General features: G+C 45.8%; 1 protein-coding gene across 6 annotated transcripts in view; it reads left to right on the top strand.

Annotated features, from left to right (window-relative positions):
* The window catches only part of AGBL3 (AGBL carboxypeptidase 3), a 125,271-nt gene that overhangs the window by 30,830 nt on the left and 66,607 nt on the right, over positions 1-27,834 (top strand). For all 6 annotated transcript variants that reach the window (XM_075602518.1, XM_075602516.1, XM_075602515.1 and 3 more), the window contains exons 4-6: positions 16,356-16,538; positions 19,653-19,760; positions 26,359-26,509. In XM_075602518.1, the coding sequence (XP_075458633.1) occupies positions 16,356-16,538; positions 19,653-19,760; positions 26,359-26,509 (442 nt within the window). The remainder of the gene's footprint in view (positions 1-16,355; positions 16,539-19,652; positions 19,761-26,358; positions 26,510-27,834) is intronic.

Here is a 27,834-nt window from a genome sequence, read left to right as displayed (position 1 = left end):
GTGGGAGCTGCCAGACGGGTGAGGGAACGGCCAGACGGGTGAGGGAACGGCCGGACGGGTGAGTGAGCGGCCTTCACCTCCCCTCACCCACCCCTCACTCCACTTCCCCTCCCTTCCACATCCCCTCCACCTCCCCTCCACCCCTCCACCCCCCCCCTCCACACCCCCTCCACCCCCCCTACCCCACCTCCACTTCACCTCCCCTCCACTTCACCTCCCCTCCACCCCCCCTTAACCTCCCCTCCACCCCCCCCTTCACCTCCCCTCCCCCCCATTCACCTCCCCTCCACCCCCCCCCCCCCTTCACCTCCCCTCCACCCCCCCCTTCACCTCCCCTCCACCCCCACCCCTTCACCTCCCCTCCACCCCCACCCCTCCCCTCCACCCCCCCCTTCACCTCCCCTCCACCCCCCCTTCACCTCCCCTCCAACCCCCCCCTTCACCCCTCCCCCTTCACCTCCCCTCCACCCCCCCCCCTTCACCTCCCCTCCACCCCCCCCCTTCACCTCCCCTCCACCCCCCCCCTTCACCTCCCCTCCACCCCCCTCCTTCACCTCCCCTCCACCCCCCCCCCTTCACCTCCCCTCCACCCCCCCCCCTTCACCTCCCCTCCACCCCCCCCTTCACCTCCCCTCCACCCCCCCTTCACCTCCACCCCCCCCCTTCACCTCCACCCCCTCCCCCCTTCACCTCCCCTCCACCCCCTTCACCTCCCCTCCACCCCCCCCCCCCTTCACCTCCCCTCCACCCCTCCCCTTCACCTTCACCCCCCCCTTCACCTCACCTTCACCTCCCCTCCACCCCCGCTTCACCTCCCCTCCACCCCCGCTTCACCTCCCCTCCACCCCTACCTTCACCTCCCCTCCACCCCCACCTTCACCCCCCTTCACCCCCACCTTCACTCCCCCCTTCAACCTCCCACCTTCCCACCTGCCCACCCCTTCCCACCTTCCCACCACCTCCCCCCCTTCCCACCACCTCCCCCCCCCTTCCCACCACCCCCCCCCCTTCCCACCTCCCCCCCTTCCCTTCACCTCCCCTCCACCCCCCCTTCATCTACCCTCACCCCCCCTTCACCTCCCCCCTCCCCCCTAGCCCCCCACCTCCACCCTTCCCACCTACCCCCTCCGCCCCCCCCTTCACCTCCCCTCCGCCCCCCCCAGCCCCCCACCTCCACCCTTCCCACCTACCCCCTCCGCCCCCCCTTCACCTCCCCTCCGCCCCCCCTTCACCTCCCTCCGCCCCCCCTTCACCTCCCCTCACCATCCCCCAACACCCCTCCTCACCTCCCCTCCGACCTCCCCTCCGCCCCCCTTCACCTCCCCTCACCACCCCTCCGACCTCACCTCCCCTCCTTCAATGCCTTTCGTCCGCCCTCCTGCCTCTGCCTTTCGCCCACCCGCACTTCTGCCTTTCACCCGCCCACCGCTCACACCCCTGCGCCACACAGCCGCCGCACGCACTCAACAGACACCCGCCACACTCGACACACACCCGCCGCCTCTCTCCCACCCCACACACTTGACACACACCTGCCTCATCCTGCCCCTACGCAACAATATCACTGACCAGCTGTCACCCGCACTCGCCACACACCCGCCGCCTCACACCCTAGCAGGACCCCGACCCACAGCCAGCACTCACTAACCACCCGCCGCCTCACACACGCTCACACCCTAGCAGGACACACGCCTCACATTTTCACATCACTTATGTCACCAAAATATACATTGTTATGTGGTGTGTTTACAATAAACCATTTTTATACAACATCGTATTACATTTTCTTCCATCTTTCTTTTCAACATTATTATCCAACCTTTACAACAAATAGTCACCTATTGTTCCACCATTTATAAATAATACTACCTATTACGCATTTACATCCCGGGCAACGCCGGGTCTCTCAGCTAGTATATATATATATATACACACACACCACACATATATATACACACACACCACACATATATACATATATATATATATATATATATATATATACACCACACATACACCACACACACACACACACACATATATATATATATATATATATATACACCACACACACACACACACACACACTCCACACATATATACATATATACACACACACACCACACATATATACATATATACACACACACACACACCCTGCAGCCCGTTTTTCACACACACACACACACACACACACACACACACACACACACACACACACACACACACACACACACACACACACACACACACACACACACACACACACACACACACACACACACACACACACCTCTGTCTGGTGGCTTTGTAGTTGCAATGCCGGGCACTGAAGTTGCAATGCCGGGCAGGCTGCAGTCCCATTGGATGGGAGCGGTCACGTGACCGCTCCTCTGCTTCCCCTCAGAGGTTTTTTTTTTTTTTTTTTTAAATGAGCTAGCAGCCCTTGTTTCCCGCTGCTGGCGGCCCTGATCGCGGCGCCCCTCTAGCCAAGCCGCGGCGCGCGCACAGTTTGGGAAACACTGTATTAGGGCATTGGTGTTGGACGCAGGCCAATGAGAGGTGTGCGGGGGCGGGCATTGGACGCAGGCCAATGAGAGTCAGTGAGGGGTGGGACGCAGGCCAATGAGAGATGTGCGGGGGCGGGCATTGGACGCAGGCCAATGAGAGTCAGTGAGGGGTGGGACACAGGCCAATGAGAGGTGTGCGGGGGCGGGCATTGGACGCAGGCCAATGAGAGTCAGTGAGGGGTGGGACAGTGTGGCATTGGTGTTGGACGTAGGCCAATGAGAGGTGTGCGGGGGCGGGCATGGCCTGAGCCGGAGTGACAGGGCCAAGGTCCAATGCGATTGACCCTTGGGACGCAGACATACAGTGATTTCACAAATATATAGTAGATTGTTGAATTTGCTTCACTATTTGGCGTTGTGCGCTGTTTTCTTTTGTTTCCATTCTCTTAGTGTGTGTGGGGTGCTGAGCCACCCCTGCGTTTACAGCTGCAGACGCCATTATCCCCAACACGGTTATGTGGCACTTATTATTTAATGTTTAATTATCTCACTGTGGGAGTTGTGGTTTTATTTTTTATCACTAAATTGATGGTATAGTCACTGCACTGTATATATTTATACATTTAAACTTTATAGGTAGTTAGGTAGTAGCGCACAGTTTTGTTTTTTGTCTATACAAGCCAAGGTTGATTTAGTCTTTCGACACCGAGGCCAACCTTGAATATCTGTGAAGCTCGGATCGGCTTCTATAGTTTCCCTGCCTCCATTTAAAAACATGCAGATACAGCTGCAACCAATCAGTGGTGTCCCTTTTTATCCGCTGAGCCAATCCGGAGTGAGGGGGGCATCTGTAACGGACTAATCCGGAGAGGGAGGTGAAGCCAGTGCCGAAGAATGGTCCTGGGAATTCCCAGTGGGGCCTGGGAATGTGGGAAATTAGAACTGACCCATGGGAACCACTCAAACGAGTCAAGGCCTCAGTTCCAGGCCTCCTGCAGGGTTAGACACCTCGCTGCCAGGGAGAAAGCAATGCTCCGGCCTTAGAGTGTGGACTCTCCCAGCAGGGCCTGGCCTTCCTTAGATCCCCATTGTCCATGAACACAGCACCTGGCCCACACAATAGCTAGCCCCCTGACTCCTATGCCTGCTACTCAGCCATTGTTACTGGCTCAGGCATACAATGAGTCCCACATAATAGAAAATATACATAACCACAGGTTAAACATTACTAGGGCTGGGAGACTCCAACCCTACGATGGTAAGATTAACCCTTTATAATTGTGTCACCATTTTGACTGGCAGCATGTGGTCTTAACCTTTATTCTTAGTGCCATGCTACCCCTGCCTTCACACCCATTGATTTGTTTTCATTTTTCTTCCCAATGCAATGTCTTGATCAATTCTTTAAGTGTTGCTGTGAAAAAATTTGGTGACATGGTATCTCTCTGTTGCACTCCGCTGCTGATCCTGGTCTTGCTTGTATCTTCATGCAATGTAATAGTTGATGTGGCATTCTCTTAAATGTTCATTATAATATCAATGTGTGCGTCTTCACCACTTTGTCTTTTTAATGCATTTAGAATCGCTGAGGTGTAGACAACCAAATGCTTTTTCCTAATCTATGAATCCCAAGCTGAGTGGTAGATCGTATTCATTACTTTGAGAAATGACTTCTTGTATGTGGTCCATTGTGTTGCATCCGCTGAGATATCCTGCTTGTCCTCTAGGCTGGGCAAAGTCCAGGGTCTGTTGCAGCCTATTGCTGAGCATCTTTGTAATACATATTGTAAGTGATTGAAACAGACTGATTGATCTGTAGTTCTTGAGCTCTATTGTGTCTCCAATCTTGTGGATGAAGATAACTATGAGTGACATTGCTTCATTGTTCTGGAATATTCCTGTTCTTCAAGCAACATATAAAGTGTTGAGCATGGATTTTCTCTACTTCTTCCCCAGCTTCTTACGAGATTTCTATTGTAATTCCATCTTCCCCGGGAGCCTTCCCATTTTTCATGGATTTTATTGCTTTTGCCACTTGTTGAAGGACGCAATGTACATCATTGGCGGCTTCTTCTCGCTCTTCCTCTAATGGATTGTTCCCTGAGTTATCTGCGTTCTAGTACAATTTCATATACAAATCCTCAACTCTCTTGATGATAAGTACACAGTCTTTTATTGTTTATCCATCGTCTTGTTTGAGTGCAATGATTTGCTTTTCCCAATCATCATAAGCTACTGCTTTTGTCTTCTTCAAACTTCTTCAATCATTTTCTTCACCAGATCACAGTTTAGTGATTCCTCCAGTTTTTCTGCTCTTTCGACTGCCAATCTTCAGAAGTTCTTCATAAGTGATTGTTAATATATCCCCAAGCATTTCAAGCAAGCTTACGCAAAAAAACATTTCCGTTCTAGTTGAAATTCTCTGCTGTTATTCTTGAGGCTATAGATTATTTTTAATCTAATCTTCTTTTTAATCCAGTTTTTTTTCTTCTTTCCATCTTTTGTTTTCTTTTCATCATTCAGATGTAATTTGCAGCGAACCAATCGGTATATCACAACGGTTAAGGAAAGTGCAGTCTTTGATTCCATTGGGTCCACTCCATGTTGGTTTTCTATATGGATTCTTCTTGAAGAATTAATTCATGATGTAGAAGTTATCACATTCTGCCCATTCTACCGATCTGTCTCCACGTTCATTCCTGTTACTGTAACCATACTTACCAACTAATGCTTTGTCTTTCTGCTGGGCATTAATCTTTGCATTGAAATCTCCCATAATGATCTTGAGGTGACAATTTCATTTGTTGTTAATATGGTTCATTTCATGGTGGAAGTCTTCCACTTCCTTGTCTGTGTGACTTGATGCTGGGGCATACACTTGCATTATTTGAAGCCTGTATCTCTTTGTCAACTGAATGACGATTCTTACTGCTCTTTCCGATTGAGTTTACATACTGCACTGTGTTGTTTCTCCCTTTCTTGTTCACAACAAAGCCTACTACACTGATTTTTCCATTATCTGTACCTGTATCTGTAATAGACTAGGTATCCGCTTTTGAGCTGAATGAGGCCTTTATCTTTTCTTCTTACTTCAAGAAGGCGCACAATATCCCATTTCATCTTTTCAAGTTCGTCTTCCAGTACTTGCAATTCTGCTTTACTAGAGAGAGAGAGAGAGTCTGGGTGTTGTAGGTAGCCAGATTCGGGTTTAAATTACAGCTTTTGTTTAACCTCCAGGGATTCTTAGCACCCTCTTCCTTTATGCATTCTTCCTGAATGCTGTGAAGCCCAGGGACATTCCAGCCTTGTAAATAATGTAGTGTGTGCAATATTTGGGGGGTTGCGATAGTATTTGCCATGCCGGTCACTGTTGCATGTGGGCAAATACCTTTCCTACTGTACCAGGTATATGTTTCATTCTTCCCTGTGAGTGCCTGCATTTTTCACACACACACACACACACACACACACACTAATATTTCCATTTGTTATATATATTTATTCAAAAAAGTGAAACATTCAGGCACTCACAGGACTTAGAAATATATATAAAATTCTATTTTATTAAATTATCAACTTTTCGGCTTATTTATAAAAATGTTTTAAGAGGAAGTAGTAATACATTGAGAGTTACCTCTCGTTTTCAAGTATGTCCTGGGCATAGAGTTACGATGACAGATACATGGTTACAGATACATGGTTACATTAGGTGAACAGGGTTACACATTATGTATAAAGACATTGCATGAACAGTTTAACATACTTTGTCTTTTAGGCGTAAAACACAGTTACAGACCAGGTTAAAATGTGAGACAGCTTTAGTTTTGAAAGAACTTACTGATGCAGCGGCCATTATTCGAACACATCACGGCGCAGATTTTGAGTTCTCTGCTTATCCCCACGCAGCATGAACGCGGCCAATCGCCCCAGGCACCCGCGCTTATCGCGGATGTTTTGTTTAAATTTCATGGATTCTGTTTCTTCATTTCCAAGAAAATGGATGAATTGTAATGTGTACAGTACTGTGCTACGGTGTCAATTTCACGTTTTTAAAAGCCAGAACACCAAAATTAGTTTTTCTGCACTCGTCGCGCTCGCATCTTAGTGCGGGGAAGGCTGGAATTCATCACGCGGTTTCAAATCGGGATTCCGATGTACATGACGCGTGAAGTGTTCAAATAACGGCTGCTGCATCAGTAGACTGGTGGTGCCTTTGAGAGTCTACGGTAGATTGTTCCAGGTGTGAGGTGCACGGTAAGAGAAAGAGGTGCGCCCGGATACTTATACATAAACCTTTCTCAAGACGATACATTGATGATTAAATAAATTATTATTTTTTATATTTGTCTAAGTCCTGTCAGTGCCTGAATCTTTAACTTTTTTGATATATCCCCCCCCCCCCCACCCACCCCACACACACACATATAATTATAGGCTAGGGTTGGATGATACCTAAAAAAATTCCCATGCCACAGAGATTATTTTGGTAACTTTTTCTTAACGTTTATTTTAATGTCCGTACAGGACTTCATCAATGTGTTCCTCCAGATCTTCCCCAAGCTGAACACGTGCACTTGGATCAGTTATCATTTTTTTAACATTTTATTTATACAAATCCTAAATCCTCTTGTTACTGCAAATCACAGAACAGATGGAGGGATTTTATGAGGAAAGTGCAGTTTGACCTTTATTTTATAGAGATTGCATCATAAAGCATCACATTTGACTATTCCAAGGTTTGTTTATATGCCAACCTGACTCCATGTCATTCTGATATTTTGATCCAGTTCTGTTTTTCTAACTGGAGCACCAGTGCTTTCTGGCACAACATGTTCCGGCTTTCTTATAACTTCTTTAACCCAGGCTGTGCTGAAGCTGTGTAGTACGACAGGCATAAGCTTATAGGGGTCCATGTTAAAATGGATAAGAAGTCAAGAGTGTCACACTGTGAGGGCTCATTTGCATATCATTACCCAGAATCCCTGGCTGCAGTGGAGACACTGTTTGCTAAGCGATAATGGGAAAAGACAGGGTTGCAGACCTGTCTGAGACATGCAAATTTACCCGCAAGTGGTATTTTTATTTGCTGCTTTCTTATAGAAAGCAGTGACTTGGAGAGTTTTAGAATAAAAAGCACATTATTTGTATGCACTGTACAAGTGCAGGATGAAAAATACTACGTGGAATCCCAGACTGTAAGGTAAAGGACGGAAGGATATTTCAGAGAAAAGAAAATAGCAGAACAAGCAGGAGATAGAAAAAGGTACTTGAAAATAAATGGGTAGAGGATGCATTGACCAGCTTCCCAGTAGAGGGGGTGCGGCAAAATAATACATTAAGTGTGAAGGAGGAAGCTCCAAAGGGCTAGAAAATCAATGTTATATTCAGCCTTTATATCCTAAGGATTTAGAGAACATCGGAAATCCGTCACACTAAGCGAATCATATGGTCCTTATCTATTGTCAGCTGCTGTTTGTTTCTAATTAAAAACGCTCAATAAAAAAAAGAAAATGCGTTTAATTAAAACAGACCAGGCTTCTCTGCCTTGTTAATTATCAGAAGAGATTTAAAAGAAATGTGTAAATGACTAACTCCTGTAAACTAATCATTCTTTGCTATCAATATCCAGTGAATAGGATTTGTTTGTGGATGAAAACCCCCCCACTACAATCTCTAAAAATTCTGACTCTATTAAATGAGAGCATCCGATACACATAAAAGAATTTGCCCCTATCCTTTACAACCAGTCTTGTACTTGAGAGGCTCTACATCTCCTTGTACAAGACGGAACCTCAGCAGGAGATCGTTTAACAGAGGATTTCCACACTGAGGTTCTGCTACGTAGAATGATGTGCAGAACTTCACAGAACCGTCTTTTGTTGTGTAGCAAAAATGATCAGATGTCTTCTTCATCAAGAGCAAGGTGTTCACATGCACTGTGTACAAGACTGTAATGAGGGATCTGAAACCATGGAGTCCCACTATCAGCTTTCGAATCGGGTAAAGTCTAGTTCCCAATGTTAACAGGCGTGTACGAGGAAGTGAAACCAAATAGAACATGAGCCAAACCCGTTTATGCTTCAAGGTCTGCCCTAAATAGCTGTATCAGGTAGTGTTAAGACCTGGCAAATTGGTCATGCCGTGGCGTTGGCTGCAGGCTTATAAGGGTTTAACGAAATGACCCTTGGGCTACGGCCCCGGTGTCGGCGCTGTACGCGCACCTGGCAGGCTGGCGGCGCGTGCCGCTGTGATCTCCGGTCCGTGGCTGAGCTGCAGGAAATTACGACGGGGGTGAGGGGGGGGGTGCCAGGTTCGCCCTCATTGGCTGAACCGCCGGGGGGGTGGTGGAGCATGGCCAGCGCTCAGACGCCAGTTCAGAATACAATTTTACTGTCTTCAGAAAAATATGGTCGTGCAACGCGCCGGTCAAGGCAGCTGGTGGACCCGGCCCCATTAACGGGGCGGTTCTTGTTCATGCAGCGCACGCCATAGCGCTCGCTGCAGCAGGCGCCGGGGACCTAGCCTATCTCATGAGAAGATTAGCATTGACGTATTGTACTATGTATTTTGTCACTTTGCTTTTTTTGGCGACATTGGCATCTCTGTCTTTTGTTGTATACATTTGGCCACACTCGGTAGCATTCGTTTTTGACACAAATATATATGCTGTATACAGTCATGTGAAAAAGAAAGTACACCCTCTTTGAATTCCATGGTTTTACATATCAGGACATAATAACAATCATCTGTTCCTTAGCAGGTCTTAAAATTGGGTAAATACAACCTCAGATGAACAACAACATGTAGCCCCCTGTAAACAGCTCAGGCTATACCTATCTTCCTTCTACTGCGGTAAGTCCTGTTAAGATCAGGCGCCAGTAATCATTATGGGTTTTCCCCCTTCATAGCCCTAACCTGAGTGGTAGACGCAGGCCTGGACTCTGCTGCAGGCGTGAGCAAGAGGGGAGGTTCTGCTGACACCAGGAGGGGAGGGGCTAGCTCTATATTTAGCAGCCCACTCCGGCGAGTGGTTGTTGTTCTTCGTTCTTGCTGTGTGCCATGACCTTTCTGACTGATGGTCCTTTTAATGAAGAGTTCGAGCGAGCAGAGAGACCAAGGGTCTACAGCTGCTGAGTATTAAGCCGTAAGCCACGAGTCCTGCGGAACGGTCCGAGGAGTATCGGGAGGCTACGGGCTCCCCGGCGCAGCGTGCCGGTTGAGAGCGAGAGGAACCAAACCGATCAGCGTCTGTAAGTAGAGCTGATAGAATCATAGACTGGTGGACCAATGCCCTCACCCGATGCCAGGGGTGATGGGAATAGAAATCAAGACCCACCCCGAGAATAACCTCGGGGGTGGGCCACGGGGTATTGCCGCCCCAGCTCAGACCATCTTGTCGGCCGAGTGACTTGGAGGGAAGGAGAGGAGGAGGTCGTGGGGAGCTGAGCAGGTTGTACTTGGCCCTGGCGATTGTTTTGTGGCTGCTGAAAGCCGTATCGTTGGGATATCGTTGCCCTGTCAAATAAAGAGACTGTTCTGCACCCGTAAAGACTGTGTGGGATTTGGAGAGTATAACCCTGGGACCCGAGGGGTTCTTCTATACCGGTCCTATCCCATTACCCTGGGAGTATAGAAGATGGAGGCGCTGCACCACTAAGATATCATGGAGGCTATCACCACAGAAGCCCGGTCCTGGCTCCCCCACAACATCGCGGGAAACTCAGGCCCTCCTGTTCCTCACAGGTACGCACCACCACACCTGTAACCAACCCCCGTGCATCCCTCACACTCCCTTAGAGACTGGGAGGGGGGGGGGGGAACAGGGTTACAAACACGTGACATATTACATCGTGTCATGATTTATTTAACAATAATAAATCCAAAATGAAGAAGCCATGTGTGAAAAACTAAGTACACCTTATGATTCAATAGCTTGTAGAATCACCTTTAGCAGCAATAACTTGAAGTAATTTTTTTCTGTATGACTTTCAGTCTCTGGCATTGTGTTAACACACACCTGAATGCTCCAGACCAGCACGCTGCTAAAACTTCGGCTTTTATAGAGGTGGTCACACTTGCTGATGATCAATTAAACAAGGGCATTTGATTAGCAGCACCTGTCTGCTACTTAGCATCTTAATTCCTATGGAAGCAGTAATGGTGTACTTAGTTTTTCACACATAGCTTCTCCATTTTGGCTTTATTTTTGTTAAATAAATCATGACACAGTGTAATATGTCATGTGTTGTTGTTCATCTGGGGTTGTATTTACCTAATTTTAAGACCTGCTAAGGAACAGATGGTTGTTATTATGTCCTGATATGTAAAACCATGGAATTCAAAGAGGGCGCACTTTCTTTTTCACATGACTGTATATGATGTGGTGGGTTTTGGGGTTTCTTGAACTTGCTATGATTTGTGTATTTACTAAATAGCTGTATGCCAGGAGTGGCCAACTGCAGTCCTCAAGGGTCACCAACAGGTCAGGTTTTAAGAATATCCCTGCTTCAGCACAGGTGGTACAATCAGTTGAAGCAGGGATATCCTTTAAACTTGACCTGTTGGTGGCCCTTGAGGACTGGAGTCGGCCACTCCTGCTGTATGCGGTCTTGGGCCTCCATGCACATTAATGCAAGTGACTTCTATTTCGGCAACTGCTGTTTGATTTGATAATTGTACACTCAATGAAGAATTAATGTCACCTGTATAGACATTGGAGAGGTGACAGCTGTCAGAATTGCGTGATTCTGCATTATTAGAAAGCACGTGTCTGCATTACACAATAACCCAAGCTTACTTTGGTGACTGAAGAAAACATACTACAATTATAATTACAGTCTGCTCTCCTGGATTCCTATCTAATCTCAAGTGTGGTATGTCAACCGTGCTCATGTTTATACCTACATGAGACTCCAATTGGCTTTTCCTGTCCCAGCCACAAACCCCAGCTGCATTGGCACAAGGCAACAAGCAGATGTTTGAATCAAAGATAGGTTCCCCCCCCCCCCCTACTTTCTCGTTTGAGGGCCTTTGTAGAATTCATGTGCTTCTCATTTTGCCTGAACTAAATAATTAATTAACTTTTAATTATAACTACTGGGCAGAATGAAAGCAGTATCTCTAATTCATGATTGCAGCGCTGGTTTTGATGATATTGTATACCTGGTGACAGCACTTTGCATGTTCCCCTTGTGTCAAGAGACCAATTCGTTCACCATCTGAGCTAGCGTGTCGTTTTCCGGCTATAGCTACTAAAATGAAACTTCAGCAGATGAGAAATTGACATATTAATGTGTCTGGACTTTTTCGGAAATCTATGAGGCGAAGAATAATTTAATGCAGTTTAAGAACAGAATCAACCTTTTTGCAGTTGGGTAAATGTAGATGCTTGAAGGCAAAAGTATGTCACGCCTGTTTCAGTAACGGGAAGAGGCTGCAAAATGATGGGCAGCTGGCAGGAAGCCAGATGTGATGGAGGAGAATACTAGGGCAGAATCATCTAGCATCTCCTTAGGCTGCGGCCATAGTACACGTGCACAGCACGAGCCAATTCATTAAGTGCACCAGTTCGGCCATACTGCGCGCAACAGGATTTGGAGGAGACAAATGAATTTGATTTTTTTTGCGCTACGGCCGCGTCACATGAGCCGTTTGAACCAATGAGGGCGAACCAGCCTGGTGACGTCACGGCCATGCTTCTCCGTCACGCGCGACAACGGAGGACACAGAACGCTCAGGCGAGAGGCATTGACATAACCCTATATTTGTTTTTGGCCATCAGCCAAAGTTTCAAAGTAAACCCGATTTACTGCCGGCTCCAATTGTCTCCCAGCTCCCGAACATAACAAAGAGGGAAGCCCAATTGGGTTTTTGAGCGCGCTTTCTAAATCCACCCAGGCATGCACCCCTCCCGGCGAATGCCAGTACACCATTTGTTTCATATCAGAAGCTATATAGTATTTTCAAATAGTTGGGACTGCCAGGCCACCTCCTTCTTTAGCGGTAGTTGTAGCAGTAATCAGGACACTCAAACCATATCCAGGTCGTCCATATGTGGAAAAATGAAAAGAAAGGGTACCAGTAGATGCAAAAATTGAAAAAAAGGCTTTATTTGGAACAAAGGTAAGTGGTATTCGTGACAGAGAGGACCCTTTTCTATGGACGACCTGGATATGGTTTGAGTGCCCTGATTACTGCTACAACTACCGCTGTTATCCTACTTGCTCTCAGTGGCACCACAAGAGGGGGAGGAGGAGGTGTTCATTGCCGCAGGCGTGCGGTTTTCAATCTTCACGGAAGCAGGACCGGGTGTGCAAGAAGGATTTACACCAGGAGGTAAGACGGCTTTTTCTTACCTCCATTATCATATACCCGGCCAACTGACGAAACCCAAGCCCACTGGGAACAGGTATTGTCTGACTAGGAGAGCGGTCATAGGCCTCTGATATCTCCAGGACACTGTTTACTTCCCAACGGACCTCCCATTGAACCTCGCCCCGATCCAGGTATAATTACTTCTTACTGATCTAGCGCATTCCATAGCGCATGACAGGCTTATTCTACACTTCCTTCTTTAGAAGCAAACATAATTGATCTGGCTATTCTCGGTTGTTTATGCTTCTAAATAAATTGCATAATTCGATTTTGAATATCTTTTATAGTTCTATATGGGATAGATATTGGTAATGTCTGGAAATAATACAAAAGTCTAGGAAGAATACTCATCTTTACCGCAGTAATACCCCCTAGCCAGGAGATACAGTGGGAATGCCAAGCTTGCAGATCTTTTTTGTTTATCTTAGAAAAAAGATCAGGATAATTATATTTATATAATAGATTATAGTCCCTAGTAAGATATATCCCCAGATATTTCAGGCGGGTCTTTTTCCATTTATAATCAAAATGCCGTTTAAGGACCTCAACCCCCTTTTCAGTTAGAGTAAAATTTAAAGCTTCGACTTTCCCATATTAACTTTATACCCAGGCAGATCACCAAATCTCTGAAGGGAAGATTGTGAATTCGGGAGGGATGTTAATGGATTAGTTATAGTTAAAATAATATCATCTGTGAATAGTGATATTTTATAGTCATCTTTCATTTTGATCCCTTGTATATTTGGGGAGGCTCTTATTGTAGCGTGATCCGACCACTGAGGGAACTAGTCCTTCCTAAACATACGGGGTTACACATATATTGTCAATTCTAAGAGTAGGAGTTGCGTGGGATTGAGTAGAAAGAATAATCTCTCTGACCTTTATGCGAGTGGCTCCAGGCGTCGACAAGACCGAACTCTTTGATTAATAATCTAAATTTCCTTGATACACTATAGATCATTGGAGAGTGTGACTGCCCTGGATGAGAGGATTTATCCATATCTGTATCTGGGACCATATTAAAATCTCCTCCTAAAAATCTCTTGCTCATGGATGGCTCCGAGAGACTCAGGTGTTTCCTTTAAAAAATCAATTTGTCCTTCATTAGGTGCATATACTGTACATTTGTTAAGGTGATATGTAGACCTGAAAGTAGATCGTTCTCTCTTAATCTCCAATATCTGGAACGGGATACCATGCTTTATCAAAATCGCTACTCCTCTTCTTTTGCTTGTAAAAGATGAATAGAGTGCAATAGAGTACACCCCGCTAAAAGTGTTTGGGGGACCAGAGTGTCAAAATGCGTTTCTTGTAGAAAAACATCTGCTTTCAGATTCCTAAATTCTTTTAGGGCCAATCAGGGCCTCATAAAAAGTTCTTTCCCCTGCTCCAAACAGATCTTAGTCTCTTCTATACTCTGAGGGGTCCACTCTCCTCCGCACAGTCGGTCTTGTTGCTCAGACAGTGGGCACAAAGCCTCGATAGCCAGACCTATAAATCAAAGGACAGAAGACAGAGAGGGACAAAACACAAACAAAACAGCTCCAACTTGGGCTTCTTAGGGAATCCTGGGTTGTGGACTCGTGTGTCGGATAAGCCCTCATGGGCTCTGATGGACCCTTCCAGGGTCTGGTGAACATCAGGAAAAAAACTCCATGGAACATCCCAGATACCTGGTCGGTCTTATTTACTTGCTCCTTGGGCACTCGTTCCCTCAGCCGATCTCCTTTCATCGGATGCATTATTCTGGGATTGACCTTGTTGATCCGGTCTGCTCTTGGGCTCCAGACCAACTACGAAAGAAAAATATAAGACTCCTCCGGGTAGTGAAGTGAGGCCTGCCGTCCTCCCTGGTTAACAATAAGGCGAAAGGGAAAGGCCCACCTATAGCAAATTCCCTTTTCTTGTAAAATCACTGTTACCGGTCGCAATCCTCTACGCCTGTCTGTAGTCATTCTTGACAAATCCTGGAAAATCTGAATGGGAGAGTTTTCGAAGTCGATTGAACCCCTATTTCTGCCCCCCTTTATTATCTTTAGTTGCGTATTGATGAAGCCGCAGCACCACATCCCTGCTTCTTTTAGGGCCGTCAAATCTTGAACCCAGCGCTCGGAGAGCTCTGTCAATTAACAGTTCGCTCTCTTCAAGTTGGGGGCCAATCACTAGAAACCGCCTTTTAAGGTAAAGCTGCAGTGCCTCCGCAGTCACTGACTCTGGGATGTGGCGAACGTGCAAATTTTGCCTTCGCTCCCTATTTCCAACATCGCCCAGACTGTCTCTCATGGCTCTTACCTCCTCGTTAAGCCTCAGGACTTCATCGTCTGTGTTCACTTGATTTTGCAGGGAAGCGTCCATTTTACCTTCCAGATCCGTAGTTTCTTTTTGACAGGGAAGATATTTCATATTTAAGTTCCTGTACTGCTTTGTCCAAAGCAGACTGGAACATAGACTGCATCTCCTGGAGCATCTCCTTTAAATCTTGCTTTATGTTTGTATTTACATCTCTGGCTTCTTCACCCTGCTCCTTCCCAGGGCTCAGTGTTGCGCGCTCCCGTCCGCCCTCCGCACCGCCATCTTGTTTTTTTGCCGCTGGGGTCGGGGGCTGTTTATGTCCAAAGCGGGACAGATCAGGGGCGCTCATCTTCTTATCCTACCGGAGGTTCATCTCTTGTGGTTCCCCCGTCCTCTGCTTCTGTTTTGGGCGCGAACAGAGGTGCCGATCGGAGGCAATTATATGCAGCGGCATGCACGGAGCTCTTCAGCAAACGTGCATGCGCTGTGACGTCACGCGCACGCCCCCATGGGTATTTGTCTTACTGTACAAGGATTTTTGGTTAGTGGTTATTTGTTGTTGTTTTGTTCATTTTTCATGCTCATCTTGCTTTTATATTACTACAATATTTTATATATTCGGTTTATTTTACATTTTCTCATATTATATTTCTTACCTTTCCTCTGTCAAGGTCACAAGGTGGTTTTATAAAGGGCGGAATTCACACTCCTTAACTTCTTATAGACCTTCCTAAGCGGCAGAAGGTCCGTCTGCAAATCCCTGTTGCTGGAGATAGTTCAACATACGCAGACGAAGCAGAAATTCCAGCCTGATTGATGTCGCTCTTCTGGGAAAATTAGCAAACCATGAAGATGAGACTAGCAGGGGTTTCTGGGAAAGGAAATAATAGCCATAAAGTGTTCCCAGCAAATTCTTATCAACTATAAAGAAAAAACTTTTTGGAAACAAAATGTGTGTAGCACTTAAATGTAAATGTACATTTTGGACAGGGTTGCACTTAAAGTGAAACCAGTGGAGCAGAGAAAGCCCAATGTCAACTTTAGCCTCTTCTCAGTCACAGGGGCCACTCTACTTTGCAATGTGTTACAGGTCCCTCTGGCAGTAAAGGGATTAAGTATAAGACCAGCCACCCTCCTCCCAGTCCCATGTTAACTATTCCATCACTCCTCTTCCACCAGACTTCACCTGCGATCCATATTACCAGCGGACCACCCAGATCGTATTTGAATACCACTCTGGGAGGAGGGTAGCCCGTCTGAAAGAGCCACGGGACCTGTATGGCGTGTCATCAGCCAGCGCTCTACATCTGCCACGGTGGCCGTATGAGTGTGAGGTGCTCAAAGAGAGAGTGGCGCACATTGGTAAGTGAGTGTTATGTTACTGGTAGTATTTATTTACAAGGCATTAACATATTCCCATGCTCTGTACAATGGGGATGAATGATATAGTGCTGTGTAACACCGGTTTCAACAAGGTGCTGAACTAGAAGTCATACTCTGAAGCTGGAGATTGGCAGGCTTATGGCAAATGTGTAGAAGTGCTTCTATCACAGAAAGGTGTGGTGGATCTGTGGAATAGCCGTGTATAAAGCGCATGGCGGACCAGTCTTACAAAAATAATTAAACTTTTATTCTCAATGATTGGGAATAAAAGTTTTTTTTTTGCAGTGCGCTTTGTACACGGTTGAACTTGTACAGATGCAGCTGCTGGAAAGCCGAAAGCACCCAGCGAGGTACACAATGTCCATTTGTTATGGCATGTATATCCATATGGAAGGTTGGGGTCTTTGGAATAGCCTCCCATCAGAGATTACAGAGGCTAAATACAGTAAGGGATACACGGTCAGTGCTCATTTGCATGTTATTACCCAGAATCCCTGGCTGCAGTGGAAGCACTGTATGCTAAGAGATAATGGGGAAAGACAGGGTTGCAGACCTGTTGGAGACATGTGACTGTGCTCTCCAGGGATATTATTATTTGCTGTGCACTAAATACGAAAGAAAGCCAAGGGTCAAATAGGGTGTGAGGTTTTATAGCAGATTACATGTAGGGGCGCCAAGCGATTCTGATCTGACATCAAATTATATGTTTCTATGTAACACATAAAAAATATGCTAACACTATATACAGGCCGACCGCCGAAATGTGTGTGTGACCTTATCTAATTTTTGATTGCAATCTAGTACAGGGATGCGCAAACTATTCGAACTGCGCCCCCCCTGCCAACTCCCCCGGTGCTCGCGCCCCCGTACCTTCCTTTCCGGTGTGCGGGGGTCATGCGACATCACGCTATGACCTTCGCGTTGCCATGGCGACGCGTGGCCGAAGACCCGGCTGGCAGCAGGTAAGTAAGTTACAGAGGCCTCACGCCTCCCCCGGCATTTAATTTAAATGCCGAGGGGAAGAGCGCGGGGCCCATGTAGCCGCCTGTGCCGCCCCCCCTGCAAAATCTGCCCACCCTGGTGAGGCACCCCCCCCCCCAGTTTGCGCACCGCTGATCTAGTATATACTAGGACAGGGGGCTGCAACCTTTTAAGGAAGAAAATACGTTTTATAAAAAATGTCTTTGGCCAAAATATTCCGAGAGCCGCAACACATGGAAATGAAACCCCCACAAACACATACATATACTGTACACACACTAATACTGTGGGTATATGCTGTATAAGCATTAACATGTGATAAACTTACTTTAACCAGAATTCGGGAAAGGAAAAAAAATGTGGGGGGAATAAAATGCATCTCACAATAATAAGACCCTTTATTTATTCATTGTTTCTCTGTGTAAAACAGTTTGTAATGTTCAAATACACGATGTATACATACAATACACCACCAAATACACACACACACACTACCCCACAAATACACACACACACACTACCCCCAATACACAACCACACAACCTCCCCCAATACACACACTACTCCCCAATACACACACTACCCCCAAATACATACTACCCTATAATACACACACAGACAACCCCCCCAATACATACTGTACACACATTACCCCCAATACAAACACACACTACCCCCCATATAAACACACACTACCCCCCAATACAGACACACTACCCCCCAATTCAAACACATTATTCCCCCATACACACACACACACCACACACCCAATAAACACACACTACCCCCCAATACACACACACACACTACCCCTGATACAAACACACACACTACCCCCCGATACAAACACACACACTACCCCCCGATACAAACACACAAACTACTCCCCCAATACATACACAAACTACCCCCAATACATACACAGACTACCCCCCAATACACACACTTCCCCCCCAATACACACACACTACCCCCCAGTATAAACACACACACTACCCCCCCAATACAAACACACATGTACTACCCCCCTAAACACTACCCCCCCAATATACAGACACACACTACCCCCCCAATACATACACACACACTACCCCCCAATACACACACACACACGCACCCTACTCCCTGATACAAACACACACACTTCCCCCCCATACACACACACACACACACACACACTACCCCCGATACAAACACACACACTACCGCCGATACAAACACACAAACTACTCCCCCAATACATACACAGACTACCCCCCAATACACACACACACGCACCCTACTCCCTGATACAAACACACACACTTCCCCCCCATACACACACACTACCCCCAATACACACACACTACCCCCCGATACAAACACACACACTACCCCCCGATACAAACACACACACTACCCCCCGATACACACACACAAACTACTCCCCCAATACATACACACACTACCCCCAATACATACACAGACTACCCCCCAATACACACACTTCCCCCCCAATACACACACACTACCCCCCAGTATAAACACACACACTACCCCCCCAATACATACACACACACTACCCCAGTATAAACACACACACTAGCCCCCAATACAAACACACATGTACTACCCCCCCACACACTACCCCCCCAATATACACACACACACTACCCCCCCAATACATACACACACACTACCCCCCAATACACACACACACGCACCCTACTCCCTGATACAAACACACACACTTCCCCCCCATACACACACACTACCCCCGATACAAACACACACACTACCGCCGATACAAACACACAAACTACTCCCCCAATACATACACAGACTACCCCCAATACACACACTTCCCCCCCAATACACACACACGCACCCTCCTCCCTGATACAAACACACACACTATCCCCCCATACACACACACACACTACCCCCAATATATACACACACACACAGTACCCCCCCACCCCCAATACATACACACAGGTTGCTAACCCCTGTACTAGTACAATACTCCCTGCTCCAAATATGTTGCATATTCTATGGTATTTGTTACTACTGTATGCTTTTCGCTGGAAGATATTTGGAGCTCAGTTTGTGAAAAGCTTCTTCTTTTGGCAGAGTGGAATCCCCCGGCCCCAGAGCCTATGTACAGACCTACGGGCTTAGAAAAAGAACCACAGAGTGTGGAACCCACAGCGGGTAAGGTGGTCTACGTCGTGAATGAAGGTGGGTACCAGCTGTTAGGGATCTTGGAAGACATTGGCGTGGTAGGGTTGCTGAGCTGAAGCACTGAACATGTCCATTAGTTACATTAAACCACTTGTCAACTAACATTTCTGTCTCTGTCGACCCTTTGTCTCCTACATTTTTATTATACCCAAAAGGAAACGTAGAGGGGTCGGTTGAGAAAAGTCACTTTGGTGGGAAACATTATTACTCTTTTTGTCAAAAAGCAAAACATTTAACACTAAAACCTTTTTATTAAAGACATCTCAAGTCCTACCTAAGGTAAGATGGAACTTGAGTGACCCTGAAAACTGGGAGGCTTTTTAAAACTCATCGCAGGACTGAAAAGGAACTCTTTACTGGTTCATCTTGTATGCATCTTTCGGGAGAACTGCTTTAGGCCGCATCCATGGGGAGCGCGCGCGCGACCGTGCTCGTGGCGTCAAGCGCGCCTGTAGCGATTTGTGGCCCAGAGGTACACGTGACCGGGAGGTGTTTTAGAGGCATGGCTGTGATCTCACGGAGCTGGTTCGCCCTCATTGGGTGACCCGCTCACGTGACCCAGCTGTCGTGCGGCAGAAACAAATGTATTTGGCTGCTCATGGATCGCGAGCGCCGGCGCTTCTCATAGAGGCACGTGCGTGGTCGCACTCACCATGGACGCGGCCTTAGGCCTCGGCCAGGCTCCCCGCTGGCGTGCTGAGGCGCGCTGAGGCTTAGGGAAAGCGGGTGCTTTCCCTGGGCTTGCGGGTGCTTTCCCTGCGCGCCGTCAGGGGGCGGGCCGGGGGCGGGCCAGTGGCATCACGGCGAACCGCTCACGTGACCGGCCCTGCGCGCCGGCAAGCGGGGAAATTTTTAAATTCCCTAAGACCCACGCCTAGGCGAGCCCCTTCTAAAGCCGCTCCAATTGCGACTGTAGGGGCTCAGTGCTGAGCGGGAGCGCGCCTCAGCGTGCCTCCGCCAGCAAGCAGTAAGCCTGGCCGAGGCCTTATACTGCAGCTCAGCCCTGATGAGGGCAGCTAGAAAATTGCTGCAGCATTCTTTCCAGATACAGGTTTGAACCCCAGATACAGGTTTGAACCCCTGCTCAGCCTCGAACAAAATCTGTATGCATGTAGACTCCATACATTGTCATTGTGCTGTTTTGAAGTTAGGCTTTTGCTTCTTAGTTTGGATATTAAGTGTATTTTGTATCAAGAAACGACCATTTAAAACTTTAACGGAAGTTTTAAATGACTTATTTCACTTTGATAACATGTCCTTCACTTATCACCGTAGAGACTTAATGGTACATAAACGGATCAAATGTAAGTCTCTGTGGTAGCTCATTACTGAAAGAAACATGCGTGACGCATGAAAAAGTATTTACAATTCCACTGTCACTCACTTTTCTTGCCTTCATCACGTTTTTATTTTTTGGAGAATAATTGCTGTAAAATGCTGTTTGCGAGACTCATGGAAAATGTCAACAATTGAGATTTTTTTGCACTGCTCTTACAGAACTTTGCCCCCAATTGCTAATGTCTTAGATTGGCTGCAGTGTTCTCCCATTTAGATATGAGCTTATTGCAAACACAGAACATGGCCTGCTGAGTCCTGAATGGTGTTCAGAGTATGGCTTTGTGGTCTGCATTTGGAAAGCTAATAAACCTATTTCAGAATTCTGCTTTAAAAGCAAAGGGTCGCTGTAACAGAACTGTAAAACTCTGTTGTGTGTGTGTGCTTTGAGAGTAAGGCGGTGCTGAAATGTACTCAAAAGGAAGCACAGACACTTAACATGACCACTTAGTCTTAGGGCCTCATTCAGAACTCCTCGATAAGGCACTTATCGAGCACTTATCGAGCACTTATCGACCAAAATGGCTACTCGTATTCAGAAAGCCTCGATAAGTGCTCGATGACGGCCTGTATCGACGCAAAATTTTATGATCAAAAGAAAATCGCCAATTGAGCGTTGATCAGCCGCTTATCGACCATTTTCGGGAGGATCATAAACTCGCGCAATTCAGATACCCGCGAGACGGCTGTTGCGGCCTATTGCAGCCCTAAAAGGCGATCTTCTCCCCAAATCCAATTCACCTCAAAGTTTAGGTAAATTAGTGGGGAGATGGCCTCGATGAGCTGCGATGTGTCGGGACTTAGAAAAAATCAGGCCCTTTTCCTGCCTCGGATTGATGCCGGGGGTCGCCAGAGCTGATAGCCATTAATAGCAGCTCCGTAGCCCCCCTGGCATGCATCCGATGCAGGAAACATGCATGTACAGCAACTTCATTACCTTAGCGGCTAACCGCTAAGGCAATGAAGGGGTTAAACACCCATGCCAGGCTTACTATGGCAAGCGAGGGTGGGTAAAGGGGGAATTTGGCCCTTAGTGGCTGTTTAGGCCTTGCGGGGGGTTGCGGGGGGAGTTAACCCCTTCATTACCTTAGTGGTTAATACCGCTAAGGTAATAAAAGGGTTAACCCAACCGCTACCCACCCGCAAGGCCTAGACACCCATCCTTAGGGCTAATACCCCCTTCACCCATCCGTGAATCTTAAGCACCCACCCTATACCCATTGAGTAGTATAGTGGTACATCATACCCATATAATAATAATATGGGCATGATAAGCCTCTATAGCACTCAATGGGCACCCTAATTACAATACATTAATACACCAGATACACAATAATAAAACCTAACTAAACTCCAAAAAACCACACTTCACTAAATAAAAACAGTAGCCAGCTAATCCAATCAATACAAGCAATAACAACATCAATAATGAATTAATTAAACCATTAAACCATTAACCAATCAAACCAATTAATTCCTAAACCAACTCAAAATGAATAGTAACACTAACCAATCCAAACAATGAATTACTACAACATTAATGAATTTAAACAGTAAAATACAAAGAAAGAAATTCTAACAATATCTGAACTAACCATAAAACGTATTAGCTAACATAATATAACATTAACTACAAACGGACACCAATCGCAAACCTTTTAATAGCATTAAGCATGAAAAAACAAACAATCACATCCACATAATAAACTGAAATGAAAAAAAGCAACAGCAATACAAAGCCAGAAATGCCCCCCAAATATTGTCATAATAATGTATTAATCTGTACCCTAAAGTGGTACAGATTAATATATTATCAGTCAATGTGCCTCCCCCAAAAAATAAAAAAAACACATCCAAAGAATAAACCTGTAAAAAGAGACATTTACAAACATTGAATATATTACTTACCATTAGAAGCGGTGTCCCTCCGACTCCCGGGGTAACAGGAAGCTCACATACGTTGAAGCCCTCCAACAGCATCCGATGCCATCCGCCATGAAGATCCGGATCAGGTACCCAAATCTTCTTATTTCTTTCTTTAATCACCTTCTTCTATCTTCATCTGTAACCATTTCTTGATCTTCTTTACCTTCTATCTTCATCTGTCAATCCAAAAAAAACCATGTTAAATCCCAACCGATGTTGTCTCGTCGTATTCTTGGGCTCAAATGAGGCGTCATGGCCTTAAATAGGGCTTGTGACATCACATTTAGCCTCAAAATGGTTAAACGCCACCTGATTGGCTGTTAAAACCATGTTCCGACTTAAATTTTTTTTTTTGACATGACGTCACTTAAAGGGAATGATGCCAGCCAATCAGAATGGCTGTGCTTCATTTGCCTTTAAGATGATGTCACGAAGCCGGTGTCACATGGTATTTCAGCCAATCAGATCGTGGGAACCAATTCCACACTCTGATTGGCCGAAATACCTTGTGACACCGGCCATCTTGGATTTAGTGACGTAATCTTAAAGGCAAATTAGGCACAGCCATTCTGATTGGCTGGCATCATTCCCTTTAAGATGACGTCACTAAATCCAAGATGGCCGCTGTGTCACAAGGTATTTCAGCCAATCAGAGTGTGGAATTGGTTCCACGATCTGATTAGCTGAAATACCATGTGACGCCGGCTTCGTGACGTCATCTTAAAGGCAAATGAAGCAAAGCCATTCTGATTGGCTGGCATCATTCCCTTTAAGTGACGTCATGTCAAAAAAAACATTAAAGTCGGAACATGGTTTTAACAGCCAATCAGGTGGCGTTAACCATTTTGAGCCTATTTAAGGAAGTGACGCCTCATTTGAGCCCAAGAAGACGACGAGACAACATCGGTTGGGATCTACCATGGGGCTTTTTGGATTACAACAAGAAGATAGAAGATCAAGAAATGGTGACAGATGAAGATAGAAGAAGGTGATTAAAGAAAGAAAAAAGAAGATTTGGGTACCTGATCCTGATCTTCATGGCGGATGGCATCGGATGCTGTTGGAGGCCTCCAAGGTACGTGAGCTTCCTGTTACCCCTGGAGTCGGAGGGACACCGCTTCTAATGGTAAGTAATATATTGAATGTTTGTAAATGTCTCTTTTTACAGGTTTATTCTTTGGATGTGTTTTTTGATTTTTTGGGGGGAGGCACATTCACTGATAATATATTAATCAGTACCTCTTTAGGGTACAGATTAATACATTATTATGACAATATTTGGTGTGCATTTCTGGCTTTGTATTGCTGTTGCTTTTTTTCATTTCAGTTTATTATGTGGATGTGATTGTTTGTTTTTTCATGCTTAATGCTATTAAAAGGTTTGCGATTGGTGTTCGTTTGTAGTTAATGTTATATTATGTTAGCTAATGCGTTTTATGGTTAGTTCAGATATTGTTAGAATTTCTTTCTTTGTATTTTACTGTTTAAATTCATTAATGTTGTAGTAATTCATTGTTTGGATTGGTTAGTGTTACTATTCATTTTGAGTTGGTTTAGGAATTAATTGATTTGATTGGTTAATGGTTTAATTAATTCATTGTTGATGTTGTTATTGCTTGTATTGATTGGATTAGCTGGCTACTGTTTTTATTTAGTGAAGTGTGTTTTTTTGGAGTTTAGTTAGGTTTTATTATTGTGTGTCTTGTGTATTAATGTATTGTAATTAGGGTGCCCATTGAGTGCTATAGAGGCTTATCATGACCATATTATTATTATATGGGTATGATGTACCACTATACTACTCAATGGGTATAGGGTGGGTATAGTCAGTCAGGGTGGGTGCTTAGGCCTCCCGGGTTTGTATCGGGTCAGGGTGGGTTTAACGCCTTAATGACTATAGCGGTTAGTAACCGCTAAGGTGATTAAGGGGTTTGGGGCCATTAGAATGTCTTTATTATGTATATATGCTTTCTTGCTACGGATGACAGAGGGACCTGCTGTTGTGGTAAGTATAACTGTATTTATTTACTTTATTTTTGTATGCTAATGCAGTGATTAATAATGGGCAAATAATCTATTATCCATATCTGGATAATAGTTATTTTGCCATTACTGTACTGTATGGGTTTGGGCGGAGGGGGGGGGGGGCGTGTATTGATGTTTATTACAATATTTATTAATATACATTTCTTTCATAGTGTAGATGTGCAGGGGGTCTCCGGAGGTGAACCACGTTGGTTTTATGTCCGGGGACCCCCTGCTTCCCGAGAGTTTCAGGCACCTTTATGGGGTGCCGGTATCCCTCTGCATTAAAATGTCCCGGTCACGTGACGCGGGACATTTCCTTGCATAGAAGATACCGGCACCCCATAAAGGTGCCTGAAACTCTCGAGAAGCAGGGGGTCCCCGGACATAAAACCAACGTGGTTCACCTCCGGAGACCCCCTGCACATCTACACTATGAAAGAAATGTATATTTAAATAATTTTCGGGCGACATTTCAGCTGGGAGAGGCGGCTCTCTCAGAGCAGCTCTCTCTGCAGCAGAAATGAATCGCTGGTTTAGGCCTTTTCAGAGGCTTGATGCTCTCGCTGGCAGCAACTCGCCCGGTTTGGGAATTTTGCTATCACTGGTATTCGAGCCTTTCTGAATACCGTGATAGCAACACCCAAAAAAACGGCATTTTAAATGCCCTGGCGATAATTTTTATCAACCCTCTCTGAATGAGGCCCTTAGTGTCTCTTGGATCTGAGAGAGCCTTGAACCCTATCCTTTGGTTTCCAGCAGTCCATATACACCTGTGCCTGGTATTCAAGAACACTTCAAAAAAGTAGTTACTACGGAAACCCACTCAGGAGGGTAAAGCTGAGAGCTCTGTGTTCAGAGGAACAGAATGTGATGAGTTGCTGTCAATCCTGCATGCTGTGTATGTATTGTACATAGATAAAATTAGACAAGAATACTTATACATGACTCTCTTCCTCTTCTCTTCTATTTGCTTCTTTTTTCTTTGAATTTCTCACTCTCTCTTCCTCTCCCTCCCTCACTCTATCTCTCTCTCTCCCTCCCTCCCTGCTTCTATCTATCTCTAACTCTCCCTCTGATTCTTTCTCTCTCTCTCCCTCTCTCTCTCCCCCCTCTCTCTGCCCCCCTCCCCTTCTCTGTCTCTCTCTCTTTCCCTGTCTCTCTCTTTCTTTCCCTCTCTCTCTTTCTTTCCCTCTCTCTCTCTCTCTTTCTTTCTCTCTCTCTCTCTCTCTCTCTCTCTCTCTCTCTCTTTCTTTCCCTCGCTCTCTCTTTCTTTCCCTCTCTCTCTTTCTCTTTTCTCTACCATCAGCCAGCAAGGAATCGTGCTTCATGTGCTCCCGTGTGGGGGGGAATCGCAGCCCACTGAAACTGGCGGCCCTGCAAAACTGTAAAGATTCAGACATCACGCTGGACTTCGAGGCGCGATTTGAAAGTGGGAACCTGCAGAAAGTGGTCCAAGTGTAGGTTTCTGTCTATTAGCAGAGGGTGTGACATAAATACTGCTAATTGTATCCCTACACTGCCATGCATGATATGCACTATAACAGGAGTGGTCATCAAGGGCCACCAACACGTCAGCTTTTAAGCACAGCTGCTTCAGCACAGGTGGTTCAGTGTTGACCGAGCCACTGATTGAGCGACTTGTGCTGAAGCAGGGATATCCTTAAAACCTGACCTGTTGATGGCCTTTGAGGACAGGCGTTGGCCAGTCCTGCACTATAACAATAGAACCCCTGCCAACACATTGTAATATACAAACAATGTATGTAAGTGTGAAACAAGGGAATAGGGGCAGCCCCACTCAGTAACATATATTGTATTTAAAAGAGTAGTCCATTATTCTTTTACCGGATTGGTTAAGGCGGAGAGGAGGGGAAGGGGTCCTCCAGAGCGGCAGGGTCCCTCGGGTTCCTGAAGCACTTACTGGTGAAGTTACCGGTATTACTTCATGGTTTTTAAAGGGAATTTGAATGACCATCCAATAGAAAGCCTCAGCCAACTATGTTGCAGCTTTCCCCTTGTTGAATCTTGGCAGCCATTTTGTTTCCCCATGGAGAGATTTAAACTTCTCCATTAAGTATCTCAGTAACCAGGGGGTCCCCGGAGCTGAACATTTTTTTGCTCAGGGGTTTCCCCCAGTTCCCACCCTGGGAAAACAAATCTGGGTTAAAATAATTAGTAGGAAGAACTGCTTTTTACGTGTAAGCTGTCATGTACAACTTTTACTTCTACGTTGAACACTTTTTTTTTTTTTTTTAATAAATATGTTTGCTACATTTTTAAATGAGTGCTAAACACTTCATTTTAATCAACTTATAACTGGGGGATCCATGCTGTATTGATCACACATCTGCACCGATCAGGCTGTATTATAAATCGGCAAAAGACAATTTATCCGACAAAATTATGTGTTGATAAAGGTTAAGATACCGTATGACATTTGTGGTCATTTGACCAGTCTTCTGATTTGCAAAAGCAACCCAAACCCAAAACTGCACCAAATGTGTCAAATAAAAAAATATCCCATTGCTGGTAACAGGAAATCTCTTTATTTGGTTACTTCTGATGCTGTTTTTGCACCAGTTTCGGTTCTGGGACGTCCTACTAAATAGAGCCTGCTAGTGTGATGATGGTGGTAAGCATCGCAGCGCCCCCCCAGTGGCCAGTAGACTGAGAAAGCCGCTCGTTATGAGCTGCTCAGTGAGGTGCTCGCACAATAAGTTTTTTTTTTTTTTTTTTGAGCTGGGTCTGTCACCAGATGGACACGAGTGTCCCGTGGCGCAAA

The sequence above is a fragment of the Ascaphus truei genome, chromosome 5 (assembly GCF_040206685.1).
Source record: "Ascaphus truei isolate aAscTru1 chromosome 5, aAscTru1.hap1, whole genome shotgun sequence".
NCBI classification, from domain to species: Eukaryota; Metazoa; Chordata; class Amphibia; order Anura; family Ascaphidae; genus Ascaphus; species Ascaphus truei.
This window is presented reverse-complemented; position numbering and strand designations above follow the sequence as displayed.